The 23,900-nt window shown below is 39.7% G+C and overlaps 1 protein-coding gene across 5 annotated transcripts in view; it reads left to right on the top strand.

The window, feature by feature from the left end:
• The window catches only part of LOC111869273 (meiosis-specific nuclear structural protein 1), a 49,115-nt gene that overhangs the window by 12,759 nt on the left and 12,456 nt on the right, over window positions 1–23,900 (top strand). For all 5 annotated transcript variants that reach the window (XM_023862674.2, XM_023861861.2, XM_033754325.1 and 2 more), the window contains 5 exons: window positions 4,235–4,358; window positions 13,436–13,665; window positions 16,072–16,188; window positions 21,531–21,657; window positions 22,271–22,474. In XM_023862674.2, coding sequence (XP_023718442.1) covers window positions 4,235–4,358; window positions 13,436–13,665; window positions 16,072–16,188; window positions 21,531–21,657; window positions 22,271–22,474 — 802 coding nt within the window. The remainder of the gene's footprint in view (window positions 1–4,234; window positions 4,359–13,435; window positions 13,666–16,071; window positions 16,189–21,530; window positions 21,658–22,270; window positions 22,475–23,900) is intronic.

Raw genomic sequence — 23,900 nt, 5'->3', positions numbered from 1 at the left:
GATGTTTGTGTGGGCTGATGTTGTATTATGATGTCGGACATGTTATGCTGGTTATTACTTTCCTTTGTATGTTTTTGTTCTTCTTTCAATGTGTTGAGTCTAATAAAGCGATTTATATGGAATTCTTCTTTTATATTCATGATGCTCCCTTTTTTTGCAATTTCAGCCATTTCCATGATCACTGTCATAGGTCCATCCTTTTGGCGTTTGCTTAGTATTTGTTGGGCAAATACTGTGGAAGTATGTAGAACAGTAAGAGCATAATCCTTACTTGCAGTTACGAGTTGTAAGAGTTCAGTAAATCTGATTACCAATCCAAACCCTGTTTTTAGTCACTAAAATTCTGACAGTATTAACAAGTTGTATTTTTTACATTGTTAAATAGTTTTTAGAAGGCAGAAGTGATCTACACTGGGCAATGTGGATAATATTCACTGCCATCTATCCATCTGACTAGACTGTTAATCTAGTCTGTGCTTCTTGTGTGAGATCCATACCCTTGCCTCCCCTCTACCCTTATTCTTCTGGTAGGATTCACTCTGGTCCTCAAGCTCACTACTTGCAGAGGCCTTGAACTGGGAGCTTCCCTCTAAATTCTTGTCTGGTCGCATTGTTCAAAAATTGTTTCGGCTCTGTATTGCTCCCATGTGAGCAGTCAGGCCACATGCCAGTCTTGTTCCCCATAAGCTTGGAGTTTTTGAGCCATGAGATTGTAGATGACACATGGATCATTTTGATTGTGTTAGACTTGCTCTACTTATTTCCCTTCATATTTCAAGTTCTCTGTCATTTGTGCATTTTGTCTGTTCATCTAGGCCTTATTTATGTTTTATTTCAGATATACATCCATGTTGTTGCTAAACATTACATATACCTCAAGCCCCGTGCACACCACATATAATCCACTGGCCTCTCCCCCTCACTTGTATAATGAGCACAGTAGGCAGGTGGGAACAGGGGGATCAGCATTGCAATATCTATATAAATAAAAATGTAAATGTTCGTTTGTTCAGGATCTTAAATCTCCGAAAGTTCTTCACCAATTGCTTCGAAACTTTGACACAACGTTGCATTCGAATGCACACCTGTCACACCTGTGACAGGTAAAAACATGCTTCTTTTGAAAAATAGAATTGGAATTTGGAATTCAGAAGAGTCACCTCTATGGAAACGCTAGAACAGACCGTTGCATAGGAAGTAACAATAGTGATACTGTATCAAATCTCCGTGGTTAGAACGAATACACGGAGCGCTCCCACAGAGACAACAGAATAACAATGGGTCATTGCGTAGGAATCGCGGAATCAAAAAAGCAGCGTTTCCGCGGTTATGACAAAGGCTCATTTGCATAGCAGCGGCCCAGGGTATAAAGGGGGTTGAATTCATTCGCCCAGTCAGTCTTGGAATAGCTGCCGCTGAAGAATGTTGGAACGTAGACGCCAAGAGATACAGAAGCATTGGCCAAGAGATTGTGTAACCAGTAACTCTAATACTGCAAGTGGCGATAATTGTAAAGTGTGCAAGTGAATTACAATAAAGATTCGCTTTAATTAATACGGCATACAGTTATTTGTAGCGTGACATACCCAAACACGCTACATGCATTACTGACGCGTGCAACATGTCACATCCACATCAAATTCATGCATTGTTTGCAATCATATTGACCGCCTGCTCTCCTTCATCTCCAACAGAGTTATGGGAGAAATATAAATCGCACATGGCTTAAGATATTTTCCATCGAATACGCAGGGAAAATTCCAATATGAACATGGATTTCACAGCACAAATCTGCAACGAGGCGTTGATAATGATTGAAGATTTGTGCTTAGAAATCGCGAACAAAGTTCTCAATCAACTGGGAATGCCATCACCGAATCGATCTGCTGCTGCTTCGTCCAATGTAGAATTGCGTCGTGAACAAAATTACAACACAGGTGATCTTTTGTCATATGTGCAATCAAATATTTATAAGCTAACGCTTGAGCAAAAAGGCATTTACGATCAAATAATGCAAACTGTCAATAACGGGGTTGCAGAATTCTTCTTAGATGCGCCAGGAGGAACTAGTAAAATGTTCCTAATTAGATTGATTCTGGCAGCAATTCGATCCCAAAATGACATAGCCTTAGCTCTTGCGTCGTCCGGAATAGCTGCAACATTGCTACCGGGTGGAAGAACTGCTCATTCCGCTTTGAAATTTCCATTGAACATGCAATTCATTGAAACTCCCACGTGCAACATTTCCAAAGGATCAGGCATGGGAAGGGTATTGCAGAAATGCAAACTTATTGTTTGGGATGAATGCACAATGGCGCACAAAAAGTCGCTCAAGGCTCTTCATCAATCATTGCAAGATTTGCGTGGAAACATCAGACCATTTGGGAACGCGTTAATATTGCTTGCAGGACATTTCAGGCAAACATTACCTGTACTTCCTCAATCGACACCAGCAGACGAAATAAATGCTTGCCTGAAATACTCTATTTTGTGGCAGCACATAAAGATGTTAAAATTAACTACAAATATGTGTGTCCAGCTGCAAAAGGATCCATCAGCTGAAATATTCTCACATCAATTGGTGGAAATTGGGAACGGAAAGGTGCCAGTTGATCTGACCTAGGAAGAATTTCGTTGCCTCATAACTTCTGCAATTTAGTGACGTCAAAAGAAGAATTGGTTGAAAAAATATTTCCCAATATTCAAACCAATTATAAGAATCACGATTGGCTGAGTGAACAAGCTGTTCTTGCGGCCAAGAACAAGGACGCCTACGAACTTAATATCATTCAGTCTAACATTCACTGTGAGGCAGTCACATACAAGTCCGTCGACACTGTTGTGGAAGCAGATGAAGCGGTTAATTATCCAACAGAATTTTTTAATTAACTCGATCTGCCACAGCAACATGTGGCCGGGTACAGCTAGTTAATTATAAAGAATTAATGAAAATGAACACCCACCCATCTCACAGGAAATGGCATGCTAAATGAATGGATGGGTGATCTGAGCTGTGTAAGGAGATGAAGATGATGAAGCAGGTGATTGTGGTAAGGTAGGGAAGGAGCTTGAATTGGTTTAAAAATCTACAATATTGTAACGTGTTTTGAGTTCGAATCTCGTCGGTCACGTGTGTAAGTCCAAATCCCACTTCTGACACCAAATGTAACGTGTTTCGTTACTGAATACGCCGTAGAGATGGTTAATTGGTTTATTTAACAATCTACAAATAACGGCTACAATTAATTATAACACAGTTGCGGGGTTTCACACTTCATAACCCTAATCGCAATAATCTGTTACCACTGTTTCGGGGTTTCACACTTTATAACCCTATGCGCAAATCAGTTCACTCTGTCTTCAGTAGTCTACACGTTTACAGTAGGGGAGCTATGTATCACTGTATCACACACTCCCAATTACACAATTACACGTCCGGTTCTTCTTTCCGCGACGGCTGCTATACTCCAACTGTAGTCTGCTGACTTGAGGACTGTTGATAACACACTCGCTCGACTACTACTGAACTCGGCGATAGCTACATTACAACTGACTCGTAGCTGCTGTGCAGTTCCCTTATATAGCTGCAGTGGTGCCTGTTGCATGCCACGTCACAGTAGGAAGCGGTGCCGCGTCACCGTGTTTGCGTATAGCCTAGCAACGCTGTTACCTTGCGCCGTCTTACATCACCGCGGAGGGGGGGAGCGCTGACTCATCCGCCACGTCACTGTGGCCTGAGTTGCCATGTTATTGCTGGGTAGGGAAGGGTTCTCCGTTACGCAAAATGTCACAATATTATGTTTCGCATGTATGACCATTGAAGTTGACAGTAAAATTTCACTGTTGGCCATAACTTCTTTTAAAAAATCATCCTGCTTTAGTTGCTTATTAGCCTCTGATTTCTCATGCAGCAATAGGTGCACAGAAGAGCTTGTACAGCTGGTCCAAATTTCCCCTTCGTCCTTTGCGTTCCTCCGCTGCCACTCACAGATTTCTCAGTGCCCCATTCTCCCTGCCACTCTTGATCAACCAGCAAGCAATTTGCATTAAATCAACTTCTGTTAGTTAAAATTCATATATAATAGTTGATCACATTAAAATGAAATTGTATTTTTCAAACTCATATATTTGTGTAACAAGGATTAACTGTGTATATTGTGTAACCCTCTATATGTTAGTAGATATTTAAATGAGTGAGTCACTTAAATTTATGTTATAATCATGTATCTTGCAGACAAAAGCTCCGTGAATCAAGCGTAGAGTTGAAGGAACTAGAAGCACAACTTCGAACAGCCTACATATCAAAGGAGCTTGCAGCTCAGTTGGCTGAAAAGGAAGCAGCCAGAATGGAGGAGAAAGTAAGAAAATTGAAGTAAAATGTATAGTGAAAACCCCACTTAATATTCCTAGATTAATATCTTGCATTATTTAAAATTAATTTCAGTAGTCCAGTAAATAATCTCTACAATGAATTTCCTCTTATCATTTTCCTCAGTGTACTGTTCAAATTCAGTATCCCACAGAAACATCAAGTAGGATTTTCACTGTTTCTTCATCACTACCACAGCAAAACTATTTATATTCATTCATCAGTAATCTGTCAGATGACAGGTCCACAGCCTCTTCCAAAACAGTTTCTCCACTTAATGCGATCTTCTGTTTTTGGAAAGAGACTATCCAGGAATAGTGATAATGTGGTAGTTTTTCCATTTGCTTTCCACATCGCAGTACAACAGCCGTTCAAACCACTCTGGTCACGCCTGTTGCTATACGAACTTGAACCATCTCGAGCATCATTTTCTCTGTGCTTCAAGTNTTTTATATATATGTATTTATATATACAGAGAAAATCCTATATAGTAACTGTCCAGGGTAAAGGCTCATTTTACATTAAATTTAAGCTTTCGCAAAATATCTTCTTCTGAGGATTAGTGTATATTATTATGATAAACAATACAAGTACACAGATAAATACAGTACATAAACGAATTTCTAGAACATTTAATGACATCAAATAAACACTGAACAAAAGAAAATATTTCTACTCAAATAAATGCAACTAATAAATGAGTAGTGTCAAATTAATGTCATAAGTAATTAAAGAGAGAGAAAAGGTGATTATCGATTGTATGAGTTCTGTATAATTAGAATGATCAAGTCAAGGAGGATGAGGTGGGCAGGTCATGTAGCATGAATTGGGCAGACGAATGCATATAGGATACTGGTGGGAAAGCCAGAAGGAAAGAGACCACAGGGATACCGAGGCGTAGTGGGTGGACAATATTAGAATGGATCTTAGAGAGATAGGATGGAATGGTATGGATTGGATAGATCCGGCTCAGAATAGGGACCAGTGGAAGGCTCTTGTGAACACGGTGATGAACCTTTGGGTTCCATAAAATGCTGAGAATTTTTATAAGACTATACACACTTAAAACATTCATGGTGTTCACTATCATCATGAATATTTTAAGTGTATACATATAGTCTTATAAAAACATTTACGTATTGGTGGGTTCCTGATCATAGTGGTACACCTCTGATGATGATTCATTAAGAATCAAAACATGTTAGGTAACTAAGTGCTGAAGTGGTGAAAGCATTATATGCCACATTGGACTGAAATAAACTTAATGGTAAACACAACCTTTAACTCCATCTCCAAACTTCTAATTATATGTGGACAGCACTGAGGTTTAATATAAGTAGTGCGGGTATAGCAATATTTATTCCTTTGGTGCAGCCACCACTAATGTGTGTGTTAGCTTCAAGATGTTTAGCCATCCTGAATGAAACAACCTGAAAACCACTGGAAGAATTTTAATGAAATTTGGTAATGGGGAATTTTACTAAAATTTGTCAACATGTTTAATTTTCCTTAAAATGAGATGGCAGTAACAGAAAATTTACATGAAGACCAATGTGCATTTCTGTGTGCATCTTGCACATTTTTTTATTCCTAGTGGGTTGGGACTAAGTCCCTTGTACTGCAGCCACTTCTGGCCTATTGTTGTGCCCGGATCCTTTAGGATTTGATTTTGATATTTTAAATTATTTTATTAATGTAGGAAACATGAAATTATGTTTGAGCTAGAAAGATAAAGTTAATTCCATTAGTCAGCCGCTCCCCATGATACTGGAAGAATTAGGTGGCTGGCAGGGAAGACCAAATATGGGCAAGTTGCTAGGACAGAAAGGAATTTAACCAATGGGAATCAACGATTCCCAGCGCGTCCATGAGGACGGAAGCGCGCCCACGTTACCAGACGGTATAAGAACCCTGGAAGAAGGGACGGGAACGCGCGCGCACAGCTGGACACTTGTCACTTAACGCCGCCAGTAGAACGTACCCGAGCCTTCGGGGCATGACTCCGCCAGGGTGCGAGGCGCACCACCGAGACCACGGAGAAAGATGAAGTCATAGTGGCAGCCCGATAGACGGGGCGTGTAAGTACTTGCCAATGGTCAGTCTCAGTCACAGTCACAGTTATACAGATTAAGATTGTATTTTATTCAAGTGTATTTTACTCATATTATATTTAAGCATCCTGTTGCACTCTACACGATAAATGACACAAATTCCGTCCCAAGTGCAAACAATATATATTATATGTCTTTGATCTTGTTCTTTCTACACTACATGTTTCGGCCTCTATCGGCCATCATCAGGTGTATACTCTTAACGTTGCTGCCACACTGACCCCAGTCTAAAATTTAACATTTAAAAACACAATGTCATATTCTTCGTATTATCAACATCTACATCGTTGATATATGTCTGGTANCCACACAAGAAGACTACATTAAATAACACCTGTACAGTGTGAAAACAAGAACTAGCCGCTCCAGCACTTAGACATAGGGCGTGTACCCCTAAGAATTTTAAATTTTAAATTTAAAATTTCGAGAAAAATTTTAAAAGGTTTTGAAAAACATCATAACTAAAGATTTTTAAAGTGCTACTACAAGAATATCAAATTTGACGTGTGCAACATAATCTACATACCAGACATATATCAACGATGTAGATGTTGATAATACGAAGAATATGACATTGTGTTTTTAAATGTTAAATTTTAGACTGGGGTCAGTGTGGCAGCAACGTTAAGAGTATACACCTGATGATGGCCGATAGAGGCCGAAACATGTAGTGTAGAAAGAACAAGATCAAAGACATATAATATATATTGTTTGCACTTGGGACGGAATTTGTGTCATTTATCGTATTTTACTCAGGTCACATAACTTAAGTTTAGCATAGAACTAGTCAGATTGGCAATAGACTAGTGCGTGTATGTGAGAGCCCAGTGTATCACTACGCTCAGGCGGGACACGCCAGACAGAGCCTGAGGCCGGAGGCAGGACGGCCACGGTCCTCAGTCCGATTGAGTAGCGAGTGGGGCATCGGACACGACACAACCACTTGTGTGTGGGTTTACTAACAAGTATCAGACAGGCTAGGGAAACCAAAGATTTTAATGCTTACTATATTTAACCAGACCGCTTAGGTTTAGGATAACTTCATGTATTAGGGTAGGTTAAGGTAGCACCTTGTAGGCACATTCTATAAGTGTTGTAACCATTCATTTTCCTGTATTTTCACATATTATATTCATATATTTAAGGTGTCTGTTTAATTGAGAAGGCTGTGGGAACAATTGCTCCTGCACCCCTACCCTTCCTGATCCAGCGAGAGATATCTACTGGTGACCACAGGGGGGAGGTTAGGCAACCACCCCCTGCGGCACAACACTATTGTACCAACCCCAGATGATAGGTTAGGGTGATTGTGGAGCAGTTGGTGTAATGAAGATTGGCAGGGGAAACTGAAGTACTTGGAGAAAACCTGCCCCCCGTGCCACTTTGTCCAACACAAATCCCACTTGACCAGATCCGGGATCGAACCCGGGCTGCCGCATTGGGAAGCCAGCAACTAACCGCTTGAGCTATGGCTTAGCCTGCATCTTGCACATAATTCACTAAATATTGTCACATGTTAGTGACTAGACACAGGGTTTGAATTGGTAATAGGAATTTATTGAACACTTGTAACTCATAAGTACAGGTAACTATGAGGGTCGTACTGAAAGTCATGAGCAACAATTTTTTGTAAAGTAACATGCTTTATTATTGACAAACCAAATACACCACCTCAATCTACAGACCTTTCTTTATTTTTCCACATAATCACCACTTCTTTGTACACATTTCTCCCAGCGTTCTGGGAGTTTGAAAATTCCCCTTCTGTAAAATTCTGTTCCAGCCATCCGAAGACACTGACACACTGCGTTCTAAATTGCCTCTCTTGTCTCAAAACATTGTCCACACAGCTGATCCTTCACAAATCCGAAAAGATGGTAGTCTGAGGGTGCCAGATCAGGGCTATAGGAGGGGTGTGGAAGAACTTCCCACCCCATCTTTGCAATCGCTTCCAATGTGTGGTGAGCGGCGTGGGGGGTGAGCGTTGTCATGCAGGATGATGATTTTTCGTCCCAGACATTTATCACACAATACACGACGAAGCTTGTGCAGTGTCTGGACATAACGAGCAGCATTGATGGTTTGTCCAGGCTCCAGGAATTCGGCCAGAATAAACCCCTCTGCATTCCAGAAGACTGTGCCCATCACCTTCACAGCTGATTGCACTGTCTTTGCCTTCTTTTTTGATGGAGAATGCAAATGGTGCCCTTCCATACTCTGCTGTTTCACTTCAAGCTCGAAATGGTGAAACCAGCTTTTGTCACCTTTCACAATACAGAGCAAAAAATCATCGCCTTCATGTCAATATCTCTGCAGCAGTTCTGAGGTGATGGTTTTTCGCTGACCTTTGTAGTCTTAGGTCAGTGACCGTGGGACCCAACGAGCACAAACTTTCCTATAGCCCAAGCTTTCAATCATCTCCTGTACTGCACTGTGCCCTATTCCAAGTTATCGGGCTGTTGTGTCCACAGTCACATGCCTGTCATCTTGAATGATCTCATCCACTCTTTTCTTGTTGCGTTCAATTGAGGCTATTCTAGGACGACCGCTCCGAGGCTCATCTTCGATGCTGGTGTTCTCATCTTTAAAATGTTTCACCCATCTTCGAACACTGCCTGCACCGATGCACACACTTCCATAAGCATGGTGAATTTCTGCAGCAGGGATTTTCTCTTTTACAAGAAATTCAATGACAGCACGCGAAATGACATATCGTTGTCGGCCATTTTGTTAGGAGTGATACTGGTCACGTGATGCAAGCTATTGACATCACAAGACACTCAAGGTTAACACAACAGTTGGTTCCACCTACCACCATACTCTCTTTCATCTGCTGTTCCCAGGTTGCATGCAAAAAAAGTTGCTCATGACTTTTGGTACGACCTACGTATAACAGTTTCCATGGATCTGTACACTCTACAAATAACTATCCAAACATTAAAGCTCCTATGTCTTTATCAAGCATTGCTAGATAACTGCTCTCAACAATGGGTATTCATTCCTCTGCTTCCATGCTCACATCATTGTGAGCTGGCTACCATCTCACAACTAACTTTAAAGTCAAAATCAAAGTTATGTTATGACCAGCAGCCAGTCAGCCAGAATGTCTTGAGGGGCCAATACATGTACGAGTCTGGCTCGCAAGTCCAATTCGGCTCTGGTTCAAATGAGCCAGATTCGTCCGTGTTTGGGTCGCAAAGTTGGGAGTCATCTCATGCGTTTGTGGTGAAATTAATCCAAGCTCGCCAAGCTGGACTTGCAAGCCAGACTCATATGTGTATGGGCCCCTTTGGTGTCAAGCACTCATCTGGGGCCCAAGATCAGATTTTTATTGCTGTCAGGCAGTTGCAGGTTTGTTGGTATGGGTCACCCTCTCTGACGGGAGGATGGATCTGCTGTATACAATTGCTGCTGGCCCTCCCCAGCACAGTCTGTTTACCACCTATGAACTCTAGCAGCCATCACAATTTTTGTGATGGCCATTATTCTGTCTTCTGACCCAGAGTCAGAGTCAGAGTTACTTTATGACTTACAGTTTACGCCAGTCAGTTGGTCTCGGCTCCAAGTCCCTTGAGGATCATGACCAGAGAGTTTATTTTTCAACTGAACCCTTGGGAACATAGCCTTTATGTAACATCCTCCCTGACAAGAGAATAAGTTTGTCTCTTATGGATAGGCTTTACCTTTGTCAAGTGTTCAGATCGCACATATAAAATTGTGTTGAAAATTCTTCCTTGTGCACTATTTACATGTTCTGCCTCAGTCCGGGCCTTGCATAGATCATGCTTATCTTATGCTACAACAGCATTTTAGTCAATTGAACAGTTGTAGGCTTTGCCGCTGCCAAGTTTAAGCCTCTTATATTTTCTGTGTCTCAGAGGCAGAGTCACTTTACAACTGGAAGTTTACCACCAATCAGCTCATCTTAGCATCAGGCCCCTTGAGAGTCACAATCCACAATTTATTTTTTTCAACAGAACACTGCGGTCATAGTCCTTATGTAACATCCTGTTTGATGAGAGGATGGGTCTGTGATTTACAATTGCTGCTGGACCTCACCAGCAAAATCATTCTCAGGTCCAAGTCCCACAGGACTCATGACAAAATTTTACTGTCTCAGATTTGAGACCTCCCCAAACTGGAGGACCAGGTCTCTGTATTTATATCCCCCAGGAACAGGGTGGCCCAGTTATACCCCCAGGCACTGGGTTCCCTCTTCATTGCTTCATACGATTCACAGGGCTGCGATGGAGGTATTCAACCCTGCCTCCACAAGGGGTATTTCTATGTCTTGCCTCATTCACCCTCACTATATAGTCTCAGAACAGACTACATAGAAGACACTGCCTCCAACAGTTCTTCTGTTGTTACATATTGATTTGTTACTGTGGACATGTATATTGTTTGCTGCATAAACATGTTTAGTTTGCCGTTGCCTAGCAGTGGCTATCACTTCCAGCTTTCATGTCACAATATTATCAGAAAGAAAACTGTTTTTAGTGAAGTTTTAGTTAAAAATGAATACCACATTTTATGTTCAGTATATTTTTCCCATAAGTCCTGTAGACAACAGAAAACCAGTTTTATTTAATTTTCTCAATATATATATAGTGGACCCATCAGAAGTGTTACATTATACATACATTGTTTTAAGTTGTTCTGAATAGTTATAATGTAGGTACGAACATAATGACTGGTAATTCAACAGTTTTGACATTTTAGTGTGTGTGAACTGAGAAGTTAAAATATATGACACATCTTCATATTTCAGTCAGCTGAGTGATATGAATGTCTTTGTTGAGTTGTGATATACTGTCTTCCTCACAGAATCTATCAATTTGCTGGTAGTTTTCCATACAACATTTGTTTTATGAATGGGGCCAGCAGTATGTTTCGTGATGTCATTCTTTCTCCCACAAGAAACTGAAAGTACTTGACACAAAACCTGCAGCGCACCTGAGAATATTTATCCGCCAACAATTCTATTATATTTCTTCGGGTATTCTTTTTTAGCAGTACACGCAGTCTTTTTAGATGTAAGTTAGACTAAAAATATTGACATTGCCAACTCTCTTTTTCTGCAGCCATTCATGACCTTCCATGAAATGTAAAAACCAACAAAACTGAAAATTAATACTACTGTAATCTTTGCTTTGTGACAGAACATGGAGCATTATACACAATGGCTCTTTCAAACACTTGAAAACTCCACTGACTGATATTCAACATCATCTCATGTTGTTACCCTGAGGCAACAAGAGTCTGCATTTCTCTAATTATCACCAGTCATTGATTTCAAAGCTGTGCAGCATGTTTTGAAAGTAATTGATGTAATTCTCCAAAACAGAGACACTCTCTAGTTGTTTTCACCACTTGCATGTCCAGTAGGCAAGAAGTAATAGTGTATTATACCCTGAGCTGATGATATGTGAAATTAATTTGACTTTATGTTATATGATAATATGCAGCATCTTTATGTTCAACTTTGAGAACAATTAAACAAATTAAAATGTAACATTTTCAGAAAAGAATATTTTTAATTTCTGACATGTTGAGGATATGGGATAAGGCTTTAATTCCCAGGATGGTTGGTCACCCTATTCTCCTTATTCCTGTTGGTTCATTCAGGGCCCCTCCCAGTTCTCCATGTGTATGTATTCACAGTTCTTTCACCATACTCAGTTTATTCTTCTACCATGAAGATGGAGGTATCACTTTCCTCTGAAACATTGATAAACATCTGTCAGACAGCACAGAATACACTAATCTTCATAGTCACAATTGTCAGAACCTCAGATATTAAGTAATACAATATTTCTCTCCTAACTGAATGTATACAATGGAGTTATGAAAATTGATATGATATTGTCACCTGTTTTAAGTTTGAATCTTGTTGGTCACGTGTGTAAGTCCAATCCCACTTCTGAAACACCAGTTGTCATGTGTTGGGTGTATAACACAACAAATAATTTCACTCCTTATTTGATATAGCGAATTTATTCCACTCGCTCTTACAATCGCACAATTTACAATCTGACAATTACTGCCATTGGCAGTATCAGAAATACTCCAACGAAAAATAGACAGCTATTGACTAGTTAACTGACTCAGGCTGATTAACTCGTAACTCATAACTGCTGCCTTGAGAACTCCCTTCGGTGACTGATACACTTAACTGTCTTCGGCAGCTGTGTAGTTCCCTTATAAACCCTCATCCGGACAAGGGGAAAACAGTTACATAATAGGCACCACTGTTGTCTGACGCCGTGTTTGCCTGTTACATAATGGGTACCGCTGTTATTACCGTCATCTCTAGCAACCACTGTTTACCCGGTTTGCTTAGCAACCGGTGTTTACTCGCTTTGCATAGCGACCAGCGTGCTGGGACTTGGCTCACTTCGGCTCCGCTCGGCACTTCACAGCTGGCAGGGAGGGAGGGGCATCATCCCTAGCACAACACGTCACAATATTTTAATTTAAAATTGAGTTTTTAATGTAAATGCATGGTTACCATGGCTGGTATGTGTGTTAATATACATTAGGATATTTAAATTGTTATGACAAGGGGGCACGAGGTAGCATAGTTGGTTGAGGCACTATGCTACAAGCCAGGAGGTAGCGGGTTCGAGTCACTATGAGGTGGATTTTTTCAATTGACCTAATCCTTCCGGCCACACTATGGCCCTGGGGTCGACTCAGCCTCTAACAGAAATGAGACCCAGGAATTAATTAATAATTTTCCTGGGGAGTAAAGCACGGCCAACGCGTAAGGCTGACAGCCTTAGTGCCATCTTTGAGCTGATTGTCTAGGTAGTGTGGAACCCTCAATGTCTGACAACCCTATGGGCCTTCACGGCCTTATACAGGGATAGCTTTACTTTTTTTTATGACAAATTTTAGGTGTTCCCCCTTTTGTGTGCATGTCAAATGAGGATAACTGGAAATTGTTTTTCAGTTGCAAGAGAAAGAAACTGCTGATTTTCTGAGGGAGGTTTGGGAGAGACAGATAGCTGCAGAGGCAGAGAAAGAGGCTGAGCAGCATCGTCACAAACTGCGGTATGGAGAAGAACTTCAGGAGCAAATTACCTTTGCAGAGAGATTGAAACAGGTGGCCTATGAGGACTTCATGCAAGAAAAGAAACTCCTTGATGATGTGGTACAGAGAATACATGATGAAGATGAAAGGTACTCATTATGAAGTCATTCTTTAAATTTGTTTTTACGAATGTATTGACAGTTCAGATGTGTAAAACATGGTAGATCATGCACTGAAATTCTTATGTTAATATAGTTATGGTATATATTGGTGGATTAGTAATTTGCGTGAAATATTGTTACTGTGATGACTGGTTTCTCAGAATTTCATGTCATCTTCTTAGGCTTGTATGTGGTTTGGATCCTCCCCCTTCATGGATTTATCATCTTCATTTTCCACAATAATCCATTCTCCCAGTCCCAATCTTCCAAACCTGTCTTCCATAATGCACTTAATATGTGCCTTCTGCTTGTATTCAGGTCTTCTCCCCCTGCCATGTGGTAACCAATGTAACACATTTTGTCAGTAATCTTTCCTCCATTCTTTGAATATATCCATACTGTCTTGGTGCTCTACCTTCAGCATTTCTTATTATTGACGAAGTGACATCCATTTCTTCCTATAACATATGATTTCTTGCCCTATTTTCTTTTGCCTCCTAAAGACATCGCCGTAGGTAATCAGATTCTGTCTTCCTTATTTTTATTCCTGAGTCCCTCAGTGGCCAAAGTTCACTTCGTAAAATGTTACAATGTTTTTGTTGCAATTTTTGCCAAACATGTCACAGTAAAGAAGGTACATACAGTTAATGCATTTATATATGTTTGTGTCAGATGGAACGTAATATAATAGAGATTCTATTTTGAATATCTCTGTCACATATTTCAACTTCTCTCCCCACACATAGGTTCTCCATCTTATTAAGGTTAATAATAAGACCCCATTTTATTTATTCTGCTGTTAGTTGGCAAACTGATTTTAATTATATAATTAATTTGAATTTCAATATATGTTACAGGAGGTGTGTCTATATACTCTTAACAAATGTACAGTCATAAGATCTTTTTAAAACGGTTCTATATGTTGAGCCATGCTTTCTACTTATGGCACCATTCAGCGGCTTCTCTTTCTACCCCCCCNCCCCAAATTTTTTTCCCTCGGAAGCTCTAGTGTTATTGATTTATGTGTTGCATTTGAGGTTGCTGCTTGATCATAATCTTTCCTCGGTTTGTACAGTGTATAGGATTATTCTTCCTTTTTCCAAATTTTATTTTAAGATTACTCTCACATTAGAGTTATATGATCCTGACATTTCTTTGGAAAATGCAAAATTGTCCACCACCATATCCAAGGCAGAATCGTCAATTGCAAAACACCGTATACAAGTATAGACCTGTATTTATGAGGTGCTATCAGAAAGTTCCTGGACTAGGTCAAAAATGAAATGTTGACTTAACTTACTCAATTTTGGCTGCCATCTCCTTCAAAATAGTCTCCTTGGGAATGTATACAGCGATCCAACGTTTTTTGCACACCTCAAAAGTATCAAAGAAGTCATTTTACTTAATGCTGTCAAGTACCGCTTGCGATTCCCTTTGGTTGCCGGACACTGTTTCAAAATGTCTCTTCAGTTTCATTTTCAATTTGGGAAGCAAAGTGATATCAAAGGGCTAAGTTTGGAAAGTAGGGAGGATGGGGAACGGTAACCATGTAGTGCTAGTCACAAACTCTGTGGTTTTCAGGGATGTGTGGGTGGGCTTGTTGTGATGAAGGAGCAGTGCAGTGCATGTTCAAATTTTCTGTTAAGCTCTCCTAGCAAACTCCATAACTGATCTCAACAGCATCTGCGAGCTCATGGATTATTTGTCCACAGTCTTCATGGATGACTTCTCAAATTTTTTCAACATTTTCTGTTGTTTTGCTGATGCTTGGTCACCCTGACCGTTCATCATCTTCAACTAGCACTCAACTGGCCTTGAAATGTGAATGCCATTCAAAATCCACTGTGCATCTTAAAGAATGTTCTCCAAAAGTCTCACAAAGCATTTCAAGGGTTTCGGTAGCGGATTTACCTAGCTTCATGCAAAACTTGATGGAGACATGTTGCTCAATTTTGCTGTCCATCACAGACAGAACAAAGCAAGAAGTCGAAAAAACACTCATGTAAAAACAGTGTGTGTTCACAGCATGGTGTCAAGTAGCAGACTGATCCAGTAGACTTTCAGAAGTGTGACCTTGGCCTCCCCTATCGTCTTTCACCAACGCAGTTATAAAAATAACAGTCCAGGAACTTTCCTATACCACCTCGTACACTGCAGAATATTTGATGATATGAATATTCCCATTTCATTCTGCTTCCTTTCTTAAAAAGACCATCATTTGCATTGGTTCTGAATATCTAAAAAATGTAATTACTTTGTTTAAAATGATATTTTTAAATATAGCAAAATTCAGGTATTGTTAAAAATATGAAAATGCGAGGAAGATGGTTACTCATGACTGAAGAGAATCACCGTTATATGATCTTTCTCCTTGATTATATATCTGTTGTACAGAGAGTTGGAATTGAAGATTCTGAAGGCACAGAAGACAAAGGAGGAAATGGAAGCATTTCACAAGGAAAGAGATGCTTGGAAACTGAAGGAGAGGGAAGAACTGGAAGAGGAGAACAGGTAACTATATTGAGTGTTTATTTCCTTGTGAGTGTGTATATAAGGTAATGTAGCAGTGACATGAAAGCTCTTGAAATTACACCATTTTGAGTTCCATTGCAACAAATTGTCAACTGTTAACATGTCACATGAACATGAGGTATTTAGTGTTGGTAATTGGGTTAATAATTACGCAGAGTTAACTATTGCACAGTAAAAGTATATTTGTAATCAGAGTAAGAGCACGCCAACACACATCACTTCACAAGAAGCCATTTTTCTTCCCGCTCCTACCCAAACACTGAACAGCAAAAACCAAAGAATAATTCATACATGTTGCCAACTTTGAATTTGACCACTCATCATTTAGTAGGTCACAAACAATTGAGCAGCCTTTTGTTTCAATGTATCACATATGTTCTGTGTGTATTGATAATATTTTGATGTGGATGCATGAACTGTAGTATACTACATGAAGGAGACAGTTTAAGATTAACTGTGTTTGTGATTAATGGGAGATGGCTTTGAACGTCAGCTTCGACATACCATTCCACTACATACGAGGGGGACCCAAAAATAACCGGAAACGACCTGTTGCGTGAGCATGCTTTGTAGTTACGAGTTGTGCTGCTAGGTGGTGTTAGCTGGGGGTCTCCCGCGACTGTTAGTGAGCTGGCGTCAGTCTGAGTTAAGTGGTTTGTCTGTGGTGCTCTCTTGTGTGCGTTGCTGTTTCAACCCTTTGGCGATTAGTGAGATGGCCTACCAGAAGGAACAAAGAGTGTGCGTGAAATTTTGCTTTCTGTTAGGGAAAACTGCACTTCACNTCTTTGTTCCTTCTGGTCTGCCATCTCACTAATCGCCAAAGGGTTGAAACAGGAAACAGGAACAGAGCACCACAGACAAACCACTTAACTCAGACTGATGCCAGCTCACTAACAGTCGCGGGAGACCCCCAGCTAACACCACCTAGCAGCACAACTCGTAACTACAAAGCATGCGCGCGCAACAGGTCGTTTCCGGTTATTTTTGGGTCCCCCTTCGTATAGAACTGGAAAGGAATATGTAGAAAAGCACAGTAAGTTAATAGAACAGAAGCATAGATAACAGATAACGAGAGTTCCCATTGAATTCTCAGCAGTATTACACAAGTTTACTCACTTCCATCCAGTGCCAAGTCAAAGAACGGTATGCCTATTCCTCCGCTGTGCCAAAAGTCTTCATGGTATAGTGTTTAATTAATGAAACACAGGGCAACTTTGCCTTTTATTACAGAAGTTTATACTTAGGTATATTTTGGTTTAATATTTATACTTAAATATATTGTAACGTGTCGGCAAACCAGAGGAGTAACTTCTAGGGAAACGCTAGAATGGACTGTTACATAGGAAGTAACAATAGCGGAACTGTAACCCCAACAGTGAGCCGTTGTACCGAGAACATCGAATCTCCACGGTTACGAGAATACGCGAAGGTTCCCACAGAGACAACGCGATAACAATGGGTTATTGCGTAGGAAACGCGGAGCCAACAAAGCGACGTTTCCACTGTTATAACAAACTGTTATAACGCGCTACAATATTTTGGTTCACTTTCAGTTTTAATATTCACAGTTGTATTTTGTAAAAGTAAAGTTATCCATGTAACAGACCATGAAGGCCCATAGGGTTGTGAGTCGTTGAGGGTCCCACATTATCTAGACAGTCGGCTCAAAGATGGTGATAAGGTTGTCAGCCATACGTGCCGGCCGCGCTTTACTCCCCAGGAAAATTATTTACTTAATTCCTGGTACTCATTTCTGTCAGAGGCTGAGTCGACCCCGGGGTCATAATGCAGCCAGAAGGATTAGATCAATAAAAAAAAAAATCCAATGGCCTCATCAGGACTTAAACCCGCGACCTTCCAGCTTGTAGCATAGTGCCTCAACCAAAAAATAGACATCATTAACCCAGAAAATAACAACTTCATTGTGTTTCCTCTAAGAAGTGTTGCAAACTTGAAAAGTAGAGGCTTGATATTGGAATTTATTTCTTATAAGGAAATGAAATGCATGATAAGGATTTAGAACAAGTTGGCAATTCATGCTGACTTCACTCTTCTAGCAGGAAGCTGCCATTTCTTCTCTGTCATGAGAGAGTAGCCAGACCATTCACTGGTTTCAATTCTGATGATTGTGGTATTTTCTTGTTACTAATGAGTGGGAAACAATGGGTAACCATATTGTTAGATATAACCATTATCATGTACCGTTACATAGATATGTCCAAGTTTAGAATGCAGGCAGCTAGAAAGTTTCAAATACTATGAGTATATCTCTGTCTCCCCTCCCCTCCCAATGTCTGCCCAAGGATACAACAGGGACTAGTTACCAACCTATTTATTCTTTTGAGTGAATTTTAGATTTGCTTTCTTGAGGGGTGTCACCCTGTGAGAAGCAAGTTTGCAGGAGATCATATGCACTTACATATCTGCTTCAACTCGAGCCATTATATAAATATTAATATTGGGAAAATAATATGAACTATAAATGAATCATGGACGGTACATTTGTCCCTGTGCATAATTATGTACCACACCATTAAGATACTTGAAAATGGAGATACCACTCCACACACAAACATTCTTGATCTAAACACTTGTTAGAGGTAATGAACAGCTTCAAGACCAGTCCAAGGGAAGTAACCCCAAGTACCCATGGGATATGTGACTGAATGGTTCTCATAGCTGGTCTGGACACAGTAGTGTCCCAGTTGTCCTGTCCAAAGTCTGGTCAGTATATTAACTGAGTGATCCTGGCTTGTGAATGAATAAGTAAGGTAAAAGATGAAGTTATCCCAGCATTTAATGAAGCAAGCACCACACCATGATGGTATTGGGGCGTGGAGGTTTAGTTCCACCATTAACCTCAGCATTAGATGGAGGTGAATGGTCAGCTTCATGCCCCTGCTGCTTTAATCTCGACAAACAGTGCCCAGAGCCCGTTATATAGGAGGCTGAGTGGGACCCAGAGCCGATTTGGTCACTATGGACAAAGCCGCTATACTGACTGAGCTATCTTGTATCCTGTGAATGAATAAGTGATTGATTTAATTTCTCTGCTTTCAACAGCCTTGTCATCATGACACTGATAAATGAATTTCACACATATTATGGAACATTTCGCTGTGCAAGTAAGTGCAGCAAATTCAGTTTTATAAGAGATTTGGTTTTCACAGTGGCATGTGTTCTGATTTGGCCACCTCTCTGGTCGAGTGGTCAAAGTTCCTGGCTACAGATCTAGAGGTACTAGGTTCAATTCCTGGCACTACCAGATTTTGTGAGAAGTAGTGGGTCTGGAATGGGGTCCACTCAGCCTCATGAGGATAATTGAGGAACTGCTTGAATGGAAAAGTAGAGGCTCTGGTCTAGAAAACCAAAATTAACGGCCGTGGGGATCCGTTGCACTGACCACGCGACACCCTCTATCCACTACAGTTGGCACTAACTTCACCGACGAGCAACAGTTGCTTGGTCAGTATAGTTCGCTAATGGACTAAAAGCTACGGAGGTTTTTCTTTTGTTCTAATTTGGTCTGTTTTTCAGAGGAATGTAGTGCCTCCGGCTTCAGGTTTCACATTGAGTAGGATGAGGATATGGTCAGGTGGTTCTATACACAGAATGAGAATAGCAAGGAGACGTGGCACTCCTATGTAGTCTACAATACAACATACACAATAACATTACCACCATCACTAAAAGGCTAAATAGAACATAATTTTACATACATGCAGAAAACACCATGTAATACCAAGAAACTGAGAAATACTGCAGATTCCGAGGAAACCCATCTACTCTACAGTACAACGTCATAGATGTGTACTGCACACTAAATAACAGAAAAATGTTTAACTTTTGAATTTTCACTTTCAAACAAGTTATAACATCTTACATTTTAAGACTAATATCAAAAATATAATGAAACCGACGTATTGTAATGAAATTTATATTATGATTACTAATATGAATCCACATTTAAGATACAAAGAAATACAATTCAATAACGAATAGTACTGTCACGTGTTGCGTGTATAACCCAACAAATAAATTCACGCCGTGCTTGATATAGCAAATTTTATTTCACATTCGCACTTACAATCACCCAAATTACAATCTGACAATTACTATCATCGGCAGTATCACACATACTGTACTGCAGCTAACTGCTGGCTTACTCGGAATTCTCCGCTGGCCAGATTGAGAACTCTGTTGATCACACACTGGCTCGTAGGCTTGCTCGGAAATCGTAACTAGAAAACTCGAGAACTGACTGTGAATAGTCTTCGCTGCTCCATATCTAGCCTCGTTCCAGACAACGCAGGAAACAGCCACGTAATAGGCATCATTGTTGTCTGGCGCCATGTTGTTATCAACGCTCTCGGGAGTTGTTTACTGCTTCCTAGCAACCGTGGTATCCCTTGGTGACGTCACCGCTGGCGCGGTAGGCGAAGGAGCATTGACTCGCCCGTTACCTTAGTAACAACAGCGATCCGATAGCGTTACATAACCGCTGGCGGGGGGAGGGGTGTCCTGCATAGCGCAACACGTCACAGTACATTTCATGAAAAATTTCCTGATGATGATCCAGCTGGATCGAAACATGTAGCAAATGTATACAGCAAATGAGTGATAATACAATAACATTGGTAATTTATTATGAATTTGTTGTGTTGATGGTTGTATAATAGTGCTAAATCTAGATCTGCAGGTGCCAAATGCAGCGGAGGCATCCATGGACAGTGCTTTGCAGAGCATAAGGGTACTGAATAACATGTCACAGAGACTAAAGAATAGTGTTTTAAAAGGACCATGTCAGCCATTTCATGTTGCACTAAAAATTGTTATTATGTTCAGAACTGAGAACTCTGTAATCAATGACCCATAAAATTCTTCTTTAAAAAGTTCTCTTTTTTTGCAAATTCCCTTCAGATGTCAAATGTACATTTTTCAATTTGTAAATATGAGAGAGAACTTTTTTTGCTGGAAAATTCAGAAAGACATAATCCTCCATTTGCATTTTATGTTCTTCAGTCCTGAGTGAAGTGCAGGGAATCTTTTCGTTCATCTACAGCCAAAATTGTGTTGAGTAGAAAGTTTTTCCATAATGCTCACAATTTCAGAAGATACTAGCAATGGCATTTCCGGCTTATCAGCCTCCTAGAGGCTTGCACTAAAAGCGTTAACAGTTCCTCTGGAAGCATGTCTTCAGATTACTTAAACAAGTACTTTGATTCTGTGGTTCAGTTTACCCAGCATTCTCTCATGATGAACAGTAAATTTTTAAATATTCTCAGTGTACTGTGCAACCTTGAAACTCTTCTTTTTATCAGGCGAATCGAACAATATCTGGCGCACCGGAATGTGCAGGAACAGAAACGCGTGGTGGAGTTGAAACAGAAAGAAGAGCAGAAGGCAGTTTTTACAGAGAAGCTCGCTCGTCAAATATATGAAATTGAGGTACGTATTCTTTACTGCTAACTTATTTTAAATATCTGACTACTACATACATAGCAACAGAACAGCAGACATTAGCCGTTTATATATACAGATGCATTTATATCTAATTGTAAACATCGCATTTGGTACACCGCTAGTGGCTCATCTGTAGTTCTTGTCCTTTGTATTTTATTACATAAAACTCCCCGTGTTAGTTCATTTATAACTTAAACAAAATTATCTTATTTCTTCTTGGTTGTCTATTATCTAGTGGTCACCGTTCCTGGCTACAGATCCAGAGGTCCGGGTTCGATTCCCGGCGCTGCCAAATTTTTTCTGAGAAGTAGTGGGTCTGGAACAGGGTCCACTCAGCCTCATGATGGTAATTGAGGAGCTATTTCAGGAAAATAGCGGCTCCGGTCTAGAAAACCGAAATTAACGGCCATGGTGATTCGTTGCGCTGACCACGTGACACCCCCTATCCACAATAGTTGACACTAAACTTCGCTGACAAGCGGTGGTCACTCAGTCGGTATAGTTCACTTGCGGACTAAAATCATGGAGTTTGTTTTTTGTTTGGTTGGCTGTTTGCTGTGTGGATGAAAATTTGCTCATTAGTTATAAAATATTACAGACCAAAAGAAGAGAGGAGGAGGAACTACTGCAGCAGTTGGCTGAAGAAGAGCGAAAGGAAGAAATGGAAGCACAACAACAGCTGGAATTAGAGAGGAAATTGCGAATGCACATTCAGGCACGGCAGGCGTATCGTTACCAAATGACTGCCAGAATGAAGCAATTACAGCAGGAAGCTGAAGAGGAAGCTGAATATAAGCAACAAGTAAACATATATGCAGACAGAGAAAGTATATTTCCTGTTCCTAATTAAGATTTCTCATTATTTTCTGACTTCCCTTTATGATTTCTAAATTTATTACAAAGTTCTGAAATTCTAAAAAAAAGGCTATTAAACTTTGGAATGTTGTTAAAGCATATTTGGTTAATACTGTTCTATAATTTGTTCATTGCCAGAGCGCTTCTACAGTTGATAAAAAATTCATGGTCTCACATATTTTGTGTTCCATAATTTAGTCTCTTTTTAGATGAAATAACTAGAATCAAGCTAGGAAACTGTAGCAGCAGCAGCAGTAGTTTCTTAATGTGGAACTGAAAAATATAATTTCATGAAATGCAAGAATTCAGTGAATGTCGGCAAGAATTGCTGAAGTTGGTGCTCCCATGGCAAGACCTTCATTTTGTTTAAACCATTTGTCATTATGTTCAGCAATTCTTGCCGAGGTATTTATACAATACCTCGAACATACAACTATCATTGATATTTTGATGAAATACCAAATAATTGATTATTATAGATATGTTGATGATATTTTAGTCATTTATAATTCCCATATAACTAACATTGAAAATATGTTGTATGAATTCAACAATATCCACCCTAACATCAAATTCACAATATAAAGAGAAATAAATAATAAGATCAGCTTCTTAGATTTATCCATCAAAAAAAAACACGAAAATCTACAACTAGGAATCTGTTGAAAACCTACAACTACTGATCTAATCATCCAAAATGATTCATGTCACCCATTTGAACACAAAAAGCTGCTATAAACTTTCTAATTAATTGATTGAATCAATATCCCCTTTCGCATAACAATAAAAACATAGAAGAAAACATTGTTAGAACTATTTTAAATAATAATAACTACCCACAAAATACCATACAACTAACACAAAAACCCTCCACAAAAAGTACTATGCAGAAAAATAAATGGACCACCTTTACCTACTTCAGCCATGAAATCAGATCTATTACTAAAGTTTTCAAGAATACTGAAGTTGGTATCTCATATAAGACAAAAACAATATAAAACATCTGTTAAAAATAAATGATATGTATAATCTTAGTGGGGTTTACCAACTACAATGTTCTGACTGTCCATTAAAATATACAGGACAGACCGGACATGCCTTTAAGGTCAGATTCAAAGAACACATACGAGACATAAAAAATAACGGACAAAGCTCCAAATTTGCTCAACACATATTGGACACCACCCATGAATATAGTACGATAGACAAAACATTAGAAGTTTTATATATCAGCAAGAAAGGCCGAACCTTGGCTACATACGAAAGATTTCACATTTACAAAATCAGCAAACTAAATTTGCAACTGAATGATAATTTTACCGAAATGTTTAACCCTATATATGATGTAATAATTGATACATACAAAACATAAT

This window comes from Cryptotermes secundus, unplaced genomic scaffold (assembly GCF_002891405.2).
Source record: "Cryptotermes secundus unplaced genomic scaffold, Csec_1.0 scaffold133, whole genome shotgun sequence".
NCBI lineage: Eukaryota > Metazoa > Arthropoda > Insecta > Blattodea > Kalotermitidae > Cryptotermes > Cryptotermes secundus.
The sequence above is the reverse complement of the archived record's forward strand: the minus strand, read 5'-3'. Positions and strand labels throughout refer to the sequence as shown.